Consider the following 13,734-nt stretch of genomic DNA (forward strand, 5'->3'; position numbering starts at 1 on the left):
GCAGACATCTTTTGAAGGTATGATGGTAGTCATGGAAGTAGTTACTTTACAAATAGTATCCCAGCCAAGGACCTGCATTCATTCCTAAATAGGAAGAGGTGAGAAAACAGATGAACACAAAGGTTTCAGCCCAGATGAATGTCACATTTAAGTGACACTAGAAGGGTTTCATACACATGTATTCATTTAGTCAGAGCCTACATGATCAGAAGACAATTAAAATTAAGTGATGCCAAAGTGGGCTTAGTTAGCATTGTTATGAGGACATAAATATTTAAAAGGTTCAAAAGACTGAATTAAAACAAGGTATATTTTATCTGTCAGTTGGGAATTGGAGGTCCATGTTATCCCAACTCTTTGACGCCACTTTATTTAATCAGGGTTTTAACACTCCTGGATATTCCAAAGTTATTGATTAAAAAAAAAAAGGTTGGGCCCCCTAAATAAAAGCAGACAAAAGAGTAGATATGATACCAGTCTAATGATTTAACTTAAGAATCTGTGAACTGTGGAATCATGATTGTTAAGACTGAGAGACACCTGCTCACCTTTCTGAAATGAGGAGCTGGAAAGGTATTCTGAGATTCAGAAAGGGTAAGGGATACAATGTTGACCTTTCGGAGACAGGAAACCTTTGATGAACGATAGGACACCAAGACAGTTCATTTAAAAGATGGTTTCAAAGCTTTATCTAAGGCTGGTTTTGTATGTGCCTTAGAGAAGTTCTTGGGTTGTCTTTTTACATAAACCCAGGGAAATAATGGTTTCTGCAGTTGTTCATATGTCTGCAACCCTCATGTGACATCTTGTCTTCTGGGCTTTGTAACTGCTTTTCAGTCTCTTTTGTAGACAAAATTAAACTTTCTTTACCATTTGACAGCATGGAACTTTCCTGGGATGGGTTGCTAAGGAGAAAAAAGCCAGGGAAAGGTCATCAATACCATCTCCACAAAATTAAAGTAGTGAAAACAGCTAAATAAAATTGCTGCTAATGACATTTTTTTGATTCTATAATGAGTCCCTACTCTGGCCTCAAAATAAGTTGAGGATAAGCTGCTTATAAAATGTACAGATTATGAATCTTTTTTCCAGGTAATATTATATGCATTTTTTTTCAAGGCAGGTTTACCTCAGGGCTGTATTTAGGCTTGTTTGTTCTCTTTTTCTCTCTGCCTCTCTCTGCTTCTTTCTGTCTCCCTCTGTTTATTTCTATATATTTATACTAACATTTAAGTATATGTACATATATAAATGCTTATGAGTATGGCTGCATGTATACACATATGTGTGTGCATATTTGTAAGGTACAAAATAATTAAGGAAGACTAGATTAAAAGAGAAAAGCATAGTTTCTAATTCTGATTTATAAACTGAGATTGACCACCTGCTAAGATGTAGTATATAGTCAAGAAGCCAATTTGTCTTCTTTTAACTCTTAAAATAAAAGACCTTAAAAATCTAAGGCAATCTATGCATTTAAAATTTTTTGGGTACTAGATATATAATTAGTGCAATTGTCTAAGTATGTATGAGGAAATTAACACATCAAAAATACTGAGCTTAAACTTAGAAACTTAGACTAATAAGCACAAGTCCCAAACAAAACTGTACCTTCACTTACTGGACACATTATTATTTAGGAATACAACAAATAACATCAGTAGGGAGATCAAGAATCATGTACCATCCTGACCTTCAAGTCTAGCAGAAGAGACCAAGAAACTAACAATTCCATATGTGGGATGAGAATGTAACTCAGCATCTTATGGTGTAGAGCAGGAGGAAAGGCAGCATAGTGGATGCACATCAGGGGTATTTCCCAGGAAAGAGACATTGTGCATCATGGGGTCATTGCTCTCTAAGACATGGAGGGTGGGTCTTTGCAATACAGGGACTGCATTATGTCCTTTCCACATGAGAGAAGAAGTTGTGGTAGAGCAGGTGAGTGTGAGGTGAGATAAGGGTATGTAAGAAAAGGCAGAACAGTCCTTTGAAGGAGCTGCTGCCTTTGCAATGGGCCTTCTCTATGAAGTACTTCTTGACAAGCAGAGCTGGCATCCCCTTCTATGAGTTCTGATGACTTTTTGAATATTTCTGGTACTGGACTTTTCATTCCCTTTTGAATTATTCATTCCTGATTTCCACACTTGCTTGCAAGATAACCAAACTCAAGAGTGTCTCCTAATTTTTGTCATAAAACCTAGAAAATAGTAGGCACTCTGTACATGTTTGTTAAACATATACACGAATGATTAGCTGACTGGATGAGTGCTTGATAGGCGGAGTATGGAGAAGGCAATGTCAAGAATCGCCTTGGTATCAAGCAACACTTCATGAAACCTTAATGGTTTTATTTTTCTGTTTCAGATTACTTGCAGCATACAATAGCCTAACCGATAAACACCTGGCTGGATATTTTAACAATACAAGGATAAGACGGCATCTCTTAAGATCAGGGCTGGTAAGATTTGCTATACTTTCTACCTACCTTCTTGTTTCATTAAATCCAATAATTCCCAAACTTTTTCAGGTTTCTTCTTTGTGCTTGTCAGTGAGATCTTTTTTCCCTACTTATTTTAGAAAAATTACTTCCTTTCTAAAGCTCTGATTTATTTATTTGAGGCTATATGTAAAGATGAGAAGAGAGGTCACAGTGACTTCTGAGGAAACATAAATTATTGAGGAAAGGTCCCTATGAATTTTCCACAGCATAGTTCATTTGTTTATTTATTCATTTATTCAACACATTTATTGAATGTATTCTATGAGCCAGAAACTGTTAAAGCATGAGGACAGAGAAGATTTTATTGTCTTCAGAAAAAAATAGTTTTTAATAATCACATATATGGAAAAATGAGCATTCAACATTTCCTCTTGAATTTGTTTAAACTGTCATTTCTAGTGGTGGTTTATTGATACAACAGTGTCTTTCATTGGCTTCATAAGTATCCTTACCACAAAATTTCCATTTCTCTAAATGCATATAATGTGGAAAATCTTTTAAAAGTATTATGAATTTCCACTGAAAGAAAGGGATGTGGTTTTAGAAAGGGTTAGCTATCTACTTTTTTAAGTTACAGTGGATTTCCTTAACAATTGTTGCCTTGGTGTTTTTTTTTTCTTTTATTCATATGTACATACAATGTTTGGGTCATTTCTCCCCTATTCCTCCAGCCCCCTCCCTTTCTCCCTACCCCCTTCCTCTCCCCCCAACCCCCTCGCTATCAGGCAGAAACTCCTTTTTTTAAATTGTTGTTTATGTGGCTGGTACTCTAGCTGGATAGATCTCAGAGAGCTTGCTTTTCAGTCTCCTGGGGCTTTGTTATCAGACAGACCTGGCTGAAACCTGGCTCTATCATTAACAAGACAAGAATCATGAGCAAACCACTTAACTTTTTCAGCCCCAACTTCCTCAATTGTAAAATGCAGCTAATAATGCCCAGCCCTCAGAATTGTTATGACAATGAGAGATGTGCAATGAATGTTGGTTGCACTTCTTGTGGTTATTACTAACATAGCTTCTTTGGATAACAGTCTATGAAGTTCATGTATGAATGGGAAGGGCTTGTATTTACCTGTCAACATCATCAACGAACACTTATTGAATGCTGGTTATATGCATGGCAACTCAAACAAGGAAGACACAGCCTTTTCTCTAGAGCAGTGCTTCAAACAAAAGCCTCTCAACAGCAGTGTTTAACATCACCCTGGAACTTGTTAGAAAACACAAATGTGGAGCACCGTCCCAGAACTACTGCATCAGAAGCTTTGGGGTGGGTCCCATCATCTGTTTTTCTTCAAGCCCTTCAGGCGATTCTGGTACAGACTCAAGTTTAAAATTTCGCCCTATAGGAGCTTCTAGTCTAACTGGGGAGATCACACAGAAGAGATAACAATGACACATGTTAACTGCCAAGGAAATGGCAGTCAAGACCTTCTATTTTTTCCCCCCAATTAAGCACATGTGACATGAAATCCCCTGACAACACATTCCAAAGACTGCAACTGGGTTAGTGGAATTTCAAGCACACTTTCTATAACACACCACTTTCTTCCACTGGAAAAATGCATAAATACACATGTATAAATATATGAAGATGATCAATAACCAATTGTCACATGATTGTGATTGGTGGAAAAACTAATATGTTGCAACAATAGTGTTAAAAAGCTATAGTTAGCAAAACTAAGAATAAAATTAATATGTGACTTGCAATTAACCTTAAAAACTACAGGGCCTAAAAAAATGGAAAAGAAGATGAACAATCCCTTTAGTTTATGGGCCATACAGAACAAAACAAAGTAACCCCCCTCTCCAAAAAAAGAAAACCCTCAGCAAATGTGCCCACAGGAAAAATGTAAAAGAAAAGCAAAAAATAAAAAGTAAAAAGCAGACACTGCCCCTCCTGGGACTTGCAGTGACGCCAAGTGAGACCAATATTGAATACCTTCTCTACAGTACTGCACAATCTGTAAAATTCTGAATCACAACAAATTAAATTACATTCTGGGCTGGAAAGTGGAAGAAGAAAAAGCAGTGGGAAAACAAAGTAATGAAACCAATTATTTTTAAAACAAACTGATGAGATCCTTGGTAGCTTTCCACTTTTGCGCTTCAAAGTGTTTCCTGTGAAATTATCAGTCCTGTGATCACTGCTTCTGCTCATTGTTTGGAGGTAGCACCCCCCCCTACCTTATTCCCAAAATGTGTTCAAAGGAGAACTGAAAAGAACACCTGGGTTCCATCAAGGGGAAATTGTTACTCTAATGAAAACCTTGTTTTAAACGTCAAGTGCACCACCTGTGCATTTTTACAATGATGGGTATATGAGACTTCCTTTCTCCTTTTCGCTTTATGAAATATTCATTAAAAGTGAAGTTTGTTAGCCATAGTGTGTATGCCTTTAGGCTTTGAAGATACTGCCTCACTATTTTCCTCTCCCTCCCTCTCTCAGTTCTCTCTCTCTCTCTCTGTGTCCCTCTCTGACTCTCTTTCTTCCCTCTAGTCTTCCCTCTCTTTCTTGGAAACTAACAACACATTTTCTACTTTGTATTTCTGTGTGTATTTTATTTATTCATTCATTCATTTATTTATTTATTCATGACAGATCACAAGAAGTGGAAGAATACTTTCTGAAAAAGAATATAAACTGAATATCATGAAGCGGGATCACCAAAAATATATCCGGGAGTGCTTAGCCCAGGCTATTTTCCATAAGGTTCTGGATATGGAGGTACAACTATTTATTATCTTCCTTATAATTGATGGGCTATAGTTTGATAACTGCAGTATCATAGCACTATTAACTGCTTTGTACCCAGAGCAGGGGAATTCTTCCTATACTTCACGAAAAAGGATATGAAACCAAGTGACTTGAGAAATACTCTCTAGGTAGCCAGGCACCAAGAGACTAAACTTTTCTCCACTTCAGTTGGGAAAAAATATGGACATCATTATATATTTTGTGATATTTAATTTTCTAAATGTAGATTTTTAATCCACAATGGCTACTCTGAAACATACCAGCCCTCACCATCTGTATCTTAATTTCCATTTGCTAAAAAAAAGTGACATCTGTTTAAATATCAGTAATTCCACTGCCATGAATTATTTCAGATCTGTTATTCTTTTAAGGCTCTGAAGCTCAGCCGTATGTTAAGTTTCAAGGAATAGGCATGGAAACATCTGCTGTCCCTCCTACTTCAGGCCACATTGGTCAACATAGATTTATAATCCAAGCATCAACAATTTTTTTTAATATGACATGGCATTTTTAGTGGGATATCTAGCTAACTTGATAAATTATTTCAGCCTTGGTCCATGAAACTTGCAGTTTCAAGCATCAACACCATTTTAATCTCTGTGAAAAAGCATGTCATTTTTTGGCTTGACCATACAGCAATAAATCAGAAAACCTTGGTTATAAAACCATTGACCTGTGGGTGCTATAAACGTTTATGAACAGCTCTAAGAATCATCAGTAAACTAACACCAAGTTTAGTGCCACTGAAGATATTAATTTTGCTACCATTGTATTGATTAAGTGGAATGTTCACTTAAGACATGTATATATACATATATATTATATTACATATATATAGTCTGTTAATTTAGGAATTCATTTTGTGCTTTATATCATGTGCATGAATTACACAGAATCATTACTTATCGTCCAAATTTGCTTGCTTACAATGGTATTAGCTGGAATTCTACAACTCATTTAAAAATAAGCAGCACAGTATAAAACTAATGTATACCTAGTTTCAAATTTACTCAAGAGGCACTGAATTCAATATTAGCCATGATTGTTAGAGTTTGTTTTTCTAAATCTCATACCACTGACACATTATGACACGTCAGAATTAGTTATACTGTAATTAAAGGGTCTTCATGCACTCTTCAAATTTGGAATAAATGTCTTTGATAAATGATAATATGTAATATTATCATATATATAGTTGAATATATATTGTAGACCATATAATAATTATGATATATAGGTTGGGTATCCCTAATTTGAAAATCTAAAATGTGAAATGCTTCAAAACCTGAAACTTTTAAACATCATGTCAAAAAGCTGCATATTTCAGATTTTCAGATTAGACATGTTCAACCAGTAAAGTTTGTACAAATATTTCAAAATCTGAAACACTCTGGTCCAATTTTGGATAAGGAATACTAAACCTACATAATACATTAATATACTACAACAAACAAAATCTCTAAGTTGTCATACTTATCTCCCATTAGTCTATGCTGATACAGCTGACTGATACTGTTGCATTGATATTCATATTCACTCATGCAACAAATATTTTTTGCAGACTTACCACATGTCAAAATGAGAATATGTTGTCACTTCAAGACACAATTTAGAAAATTGCTGTAGAAAGTATTTACAGTTGGAAGAGAAGAAGAAACAGATTGGGGTGAGAGAAGCAAGAATGGGAAGAAGGGAAGAATAACCTTCTTTTGTGGGAATCAGAGGAAGTTGAACAGAAGTACTTCTATTTGAAATGTACCTTGTACAGTGAATGAGAATTTCTAGGAAAGGCATTCCAGAGAATGAAAACAGAAGGTGTGAAATTATAGTAGTGTTAAAGGACATTGTGAATGGAAAGTAAAGCTCACTGAGGCCACACTGCACTGTTGGGTTAGTTGGAAGACAGCAGGAAGTGACACTATCCAATACATTAGGTTTCTGGAGAGCCTTAAATTCTCAACTCAGTTTGGAGAGTAGGTGATGAGGTGATGAAATGTTTTTCAGCAGGGGAGTAAAATAAATGAGCAGAGCTGTTTGAGAAAGATGATGTTGCTAAAAATGTGGAAGACAGATTAATGAGCTGGAAAGGATTGGAGGTGGGAGGTCAATTAGGAAGCTATTGCCGAAGGGTGTGGGCTAATAGCAGTAGTGATAATGCTGTGGTGATGAAGCTGTCTACAGAAATTTTGAAGATGGAGAAAGATTTAAAGGGACTGAATGAGGAGGAGTAAGGACGAGAAAGGGGCAAGAGCAACTCTGAGGTTTCCAGTCTGGATGGCGGGATGTAGAATTTGGAGGCACAGGGATAGCAATATGGGTAGAAAAGAAACTTTGAGTGGCAAAACACATACCTGCTAGGATGGTATTCTGGAAGTAAGTTCTTACAAGCTGCTAAATGGTTAAATAAGATGAGTACTCTGAAAAAAGGAAATTAGTATTGACCCAGGGGACAAAGACATTGGTGGCCTTGGGAAAAGTAGTTTTAGCAGTGGTGAGGAGGAGGGGCTGACTGCAGAGAGTTGGGGATAAGTGGAAGATTGAACGTAGTTGATAGTGAATGTAATAAAATTTAGTGATAAGTGGGTGAAAGATCAGAAAAAGAGGGAGAGGAAAGGGAAGTGTCAAGAAGAGGATTGATGGTACTCAGGTAGGGAATGATTGACTTTTCAGGGTCCCCAAAGCCACAGCAAGGATCAAGAACACAGAAAAAACATTTCCCCCACAAAGGGCCACTAAGTAAAACATTCTTATGCATCTGAATGATTTAGAAAATCACCTTTATGTGAAGTTTACTTTTAAATTATAAAATTAGTATAATGCAGAAAATTCAGAAAGCACAAAGAAAGCACTCTAAAGGAAACTAATCATATATGGTTTCTATTTTCAGCGATAACTACTGTTCACATGCATTTCTTTATAAATTTTTTCTATTCATATTCATGCATTAATAAAATCATGACATGTGTGGTACCCTGAGTTTAATCCCTAGCACTGCAAAAACAAAATCATGATATGTCATTGGTTTATGAAAAATAAAAACAAAAAATGGGAAGTTAATGTTATATAAACCAAGGTTCAAATTATAGTTCCATAGCAAGTTCATCATCCTGTGCCTTAGTTTCTTTTTTTTCTGTCAACATTTTAAATAAGAACAATGGCAGCCAAAGTAACAAATAAGAAAAACTGAATGATTTGGTGAGGTGTATTAAGACGCCTTCTCTGATGCTGGAGAGTAAGTTAATAGATCAGGCATATGGAACCATCAAACATGGCAGTCAGTGTTGGATGGCCCCATATTCCTTCCAGTTCCTTTTTCACTGTGGAGCTAAGAAAACCTAGTCACTTTCCAAAAACCTCACTGGCAGCAACAGTCTGCTCTGCCTTAGTTTCTATGCTTATAAAATAGGATTGCTTAGCAATTAGAGATGGTATATTCAAAACACCTTCCAATCACAGGGACAGGTACACGATAAAAACTCGATCAATTAAGTTGTATTTCCATGCAATTCTGTATCTTAATTTCTCCTGTATTACAATGTATTTTCCCTTTTTTAGAAAACAAAGTTTGAAGCTTACTTTAATGATTGTATTCTGTCCCATCACAGGGATGTGCTGTACATGTCGCTTATCTTCAAAGTTTATATTACTGCTGTATTTTCTGAGGGAAAAGGAAAAAAAACCTTTTAGATAGCATCTTTGTTCATGAAACACTTAAATCTTATTATTCAGTTTTAGTCTTGGGTTTAGGAATGAAGTTGACTGGTTAAAGGGTATGAATACTTTTAACTGCCTAAGATCTTTAGCATGGTATCAATTTATATTCCCACGTGAATACCTATGCAGGTGATTCTCTCCATCTAAATGATAAGAGGAATAATTGAGAATAGAGTTAGTTATTGGTATTATTTTCCTCCAAAATATTCTTTACTACAGCTGATATGATTCTCTCCTCCATTCTTTACTGTATTCTTAGCGTTACCATCAGCTTGAAATAAAAAGGAAACTGGAGACTTTAGCTAGGAAGGAGCGAATCCAGAGATTTAAGGTAAGGTGTTACATTTCTTTTACTTCATTATATTATGATTTAAAAAAGCAGTGGTGTTATTATTGAGGTTCCCTGAGGTACTTTACTTTTGGGTAACATGTAGCTGAGGTCAAATAATGGTTCTACTAAGCCTGAATCTTGGCTGTCATCATTACAGATGATTGTGACAAAATAGGAGCTGTTTGTGTGAAATAAATTTTAACAAGGCACAAGCCGTTCAAAGACAAACTTGAAAACATTCTTTGCAAGTTTGAAATTTTGCTTTTGTATTTTCTTGTGACAGAGGCCAAAGGATCTTCATCTATCTTAAGAAAACAAAAATCGATGGTAATGTTCCCAGAGTGAGGAAAAATAGGGCATTTTAAGAATTATACAATGGCACATTTTCATGTACATGTCACCCTTGAAAATTATGGTGTGAAAGATCTTCCTTAGCAAAAGAAAACAAGATCTGAGACATTTTGTGTAGGGCATTTTAAAATTCCTCACTTGTTTTCTACTTTTGTATTTCATATCCCTTTTTTGCAGTGAACTTATGAAATACATAAATTTGAATCAAGAGATGAGAGTTCAATTAGGTACATTTGGAAGATTTCAGTTTAGGTTGGCAGCTTTATTCAATTTCTTGAGCTTTCAGAATCACATGTTGTTCTTAATTTTCTGTGTAGTATTACAAATGCAGGGCGTAAAATGTGTTTCACAAACTGATGAGCAGGTGTAAAGTTTCTGTAGTATAATTCGCAATATAAATTGCAATTTTTCCTCACTGGCCTGATAGACTAGAGTATTTTGTCAGGGTCAAAAGATAATCTTGTTACAAAAGTGCTGTTAAATGACGGGAGGTAGATTAGCTTTCAAGACCAGAAAAGTTGGAGTATAGAAATTTGTGGTTAATTCAACTCTGGTGATATTGTCCTACATCAGGGACTGAATTTTTGATTCTATAATTTATCAGCTGAGATACTGATGGGAAAAAATGTGATTGGAAATAAAGGATGACTAGCACTGTCTGAAGTATGGAGGGCTGTGTGTTAACCTCATTCACTCCTGCCTGGATTGCCAGGCCTGGTAAGTGAGGTAAATAGACATACTATAGCATGGCAGAGATTTTCTGTAGACACTCCAGTTCCTCCCCATATGATTTTTACTTGTCACAATTTTCACTTCATACCTGTAATTGACAAGGATATGTTTTTGGTCCCCTTTTTTAAATATGCAAACTTTTTTCATAATAGCAGTATGGAATAATTTTTTAAGGAAAGTTGTGATTTTCTGTCAGCCTCTACTGATTAAAGTAGTGAAGAGCACTGTGCTCTTCATATAGGTCTGCTTAATAAACATTTCCACAAAAGAGAGGATACACTTTTGTAGCTCTTTCTTGTGTACAGCTACAGCAGATTCAGTTTCCTGTCTTTTAGCACTACACTTTGATACGACTGTAGAATCTTCTTCTCACTACCATGACAGGCCTCAGAAGTAGCTCTCTTAAAGGAAAGAGGAAGAACTTTGGTTTTATAGTCAAGCATGAACCTATGTCAAGCACTAACCCAGCCTAGGTTACCAACTATGCATTTATTTATTACATCTTCTTTTTATTCTAGGGAGAAGACACAAGACGATTTCTTGACAGTAACATGCCAGTCCTGTCTCCCCATCCCCCAGTAGGCCCAAAGACAAGTCGCGGCCATACTGTTTTGTTTGATGAAGGAAAATCCAGTCCATTAACACTGGTAAGTCATATTAAATACTGTCCCAGCTAATTAATTTATGATTTCTTATTAATTTCAGAAAGAATGCTCTCTAAAATCAAGTTGTCACAATCTTTCAAGTTCTACTGAATGAAAATATTGTCTTAAAAAGAAAAAATTCTATAGTATTATATCTGTTCATCTGTCTTGATTGAATGTCCCACCTCCAATCAAAATCACTCCTGCCAAATCTGTTTTGCTTGTTACCACTAGATTAGTTTTCTTGATGTGCAGATTACTTATGTTACTCACATAAACTTTCCTTGGACCTGTATGACCTATAAAAAATACCTGACTTTCACCTGACATTTAAGACCCCAAACCACGTGACCTCAAGTTAGCGATCCTGATATTTTTCCCCTCAACTACCTTTTTACCACCCTAACATGCAGCAAAATTGAGCTGTTAGTTGTTTCCTACATGGTCTGTATTTTCTGACATCTGGGTATTGTTCTTGCTCTTCCCTCTACTAACACCTTATCTGGACAAATTCAACAGTGCCATAGTGTATGTGACTGAATACTGATAGTTAGACTTCTATTATCAAAAGCATGTCCACATCCTTTAAAATTCAAATAATTAAATGTAAAATTCTATCCAAAGAAATTGCACATTGGTATTTTATTCCAACTTGATTCATTTATAATTTGGATGTGATATTTGCCTAAAGGAGGGTAAGGTGCCTTGAAACAATATAGATACAGGAAAAGATTTGCCAAATATTTGCTGGAGGCTAATGGTTTAAGTTATAACTGAATAACTTGATTATATCTTTATTCTTGCTCTGTGTAACCTAATATATTTCCTTGTTAGTATGAACATTTTTTGAATTGCACAATATTTATAGAGAGATTGCCATGCATTTACAGATTGTTGAAATAGGTTCATCATATATGGTGTTAAGCTTTGAAATTTTTCAAAAGGTAAATATGTTTTGACATTTCCTGATGAGCAGTTCAACCATATTCCTTTTGTTGTTACCTTATTTCCAGGTTTGATTTGATGTATATGTATACAAATAATTCTTTCATTGGTGGCAATTCACTAGACTCTCAGAAGCTTAACCCAGGTGAAACAAAAGAAACAATCAAGTGCTGTTTTCTTTCTTCCTACTTGCTTCAGAGAGGAAAACCCCTTTAAAAGCTTTCTTTTCAATTTTCCAGCTGAACACCCTCAATAAATAGTTTATGATACATCCAGGAGAACTTAATGTGGCAGGAGTGAGAAAGTAATTTAAGAATTACAGGGAACACTGACACCAGCATTTCAAAAGCCTTTCCCTTTGGTATGCCAGGACTTTTAACATGGTCACTCCCTATGGTGCTCTTGCACCTAAGAGATACCTACTGTGATCTTGGAATGGTATTTCCCATTTTACAGAAATTCAAGTCCCTTTTCCCATCCTGGACACACATTGTTTTTCATTCCTGACCTCTAAGTACCCTTGAGATGAAGGTAAAAATCTTTATGGGTTATCACTGTTGATTTAAAACAAACTTTCTTGAGTCCATAAAAAAAGCATCCAGTGCAATGTTAGTGCAGTTGGTCACTAATTGCACCTAAACTTTCAAAATAGCATGCAGGCATTTAGTTGTACCACTACCATAAAAACTGTGGAATGCCATTTCAACTAATTCTACACATTCTTGGAAAATTCACCCCCTGAGATCTTCTAGGAATTAGAAATGTTCAGTGAAGCTGACTAATCACCAGGTAGTCAATTTCAATTCACATCCTTACACAGTTTTGAGAATGCTAAGCCACAGTGCCATATTTATTCCAAGAAAATATTACAATTTAAAATATAGCAAATTTAAAGTAGCTTCTGATGTGAACTACAACAGTTTGTAGCTCACAGCTGTTAGTTAATGGTGCAGATTTGGTTTTAGAGATAAATGTAATCAGTTAAACATTTGACTGCCACATTCATCTAACTGAATGATATTTGTATGCAAATTCATGGAAGTAAAATTTAGTACACAACAGCCAATAGATCATGTTCTAGTTTGCAGTAACCTGCTTTCTTGGACCTCTACAGTAAATTTTTCATGTTTTTGTATTTGGTTGAATCGAGAGAAGAGTTTTAAGGCGTGTTTGTTTTATAGAGTCCAGAAAGAATTCCTTTGGGTGATCTGATTCCTTTGTTCAGAAATCTCTAGTTTAATTTCTGTGTGTGGACTTAAAGAGCCTTAACTTTTTGGCCCATATAGAATTATCTCTTATTTCTTTAAATCATATGCTATTTCAATTAATCCAGCTGCATTTTTGTTGTAGAGACCCCAAATAACAATGGCTTAACCATAAGGGCCCCATCCCTACCCAACACACATACATGAATCTCAGCTGGTATGCCATTTCTACTCTATGAAGTCATCAAAAGCTCAGGTTCCTTTTCTGTTACTCATCTACCAAACTTAGGGTGTTGCCTTCATCCACTTGTCAAGACTGTGTATCACCATGTGGATGCTCCAGCCAGAGGGAAGGGGTAAAAGGGAAAGTAAGGACATACTTCTTCTCTCTAAGGGTGTGGTCTTGAAGCTTCATGTATCACTCCTGCTCACATTTTACTGGACAAAACTGAGGTGTACAGCTATACAGACTTGTAAGGGATTCTGGGAAATACAATCTTTATGTATAGCAGTCATGTTCCTAAATAAAAATTCTATTACTAGTGAAG

General features: G+C 35.8%; 1 protein-coding gene across 2 annotated transcripts in view; it reads left to right on the forward strand.

The window, feature by feature from the left end:
- The window catches only part of Erich3 (glutamate rich 3), a 99,147-nt gene that overhangs the window by 24,005 nt on the left and 61,408 nt on the right, over positions 1-13,734 (forward strand). For both annotated transcript variants that reach the window (XM_074079754.1, XM_074079753.1), the window contains exons 2-5: positions 2,368-2,461; positions 5,109-5,234; positions 9,238-9,309; positions 10,911-11,039. In XM_074079754.1, the coding sequence (XP_073935855.1) occupies positions 2,368-2,461; positions 5,109-5,234; positions 9,238-9,309; positions 10,911-11,039 (421 nt within the window). The remainder of the gene's footprint in view (positions 1-2,367; positions 2,462-5,108; positions 5,235-9,237; positions 9,310-10,910; positions 11,040-13,734) is intronic.

Source organism: Castor canadensis, chromosome 7 (assembly GCF_047511655.1).
Source record: "Castor canadensis chromosome 7, mCasCan1.hap1v2, whole genome shotgun sequence".
NCBI lineage: Eukaryota > Metazoa > Chordata > Mammalia > Rodentia > Castoridae > Castor > Castor canadensis.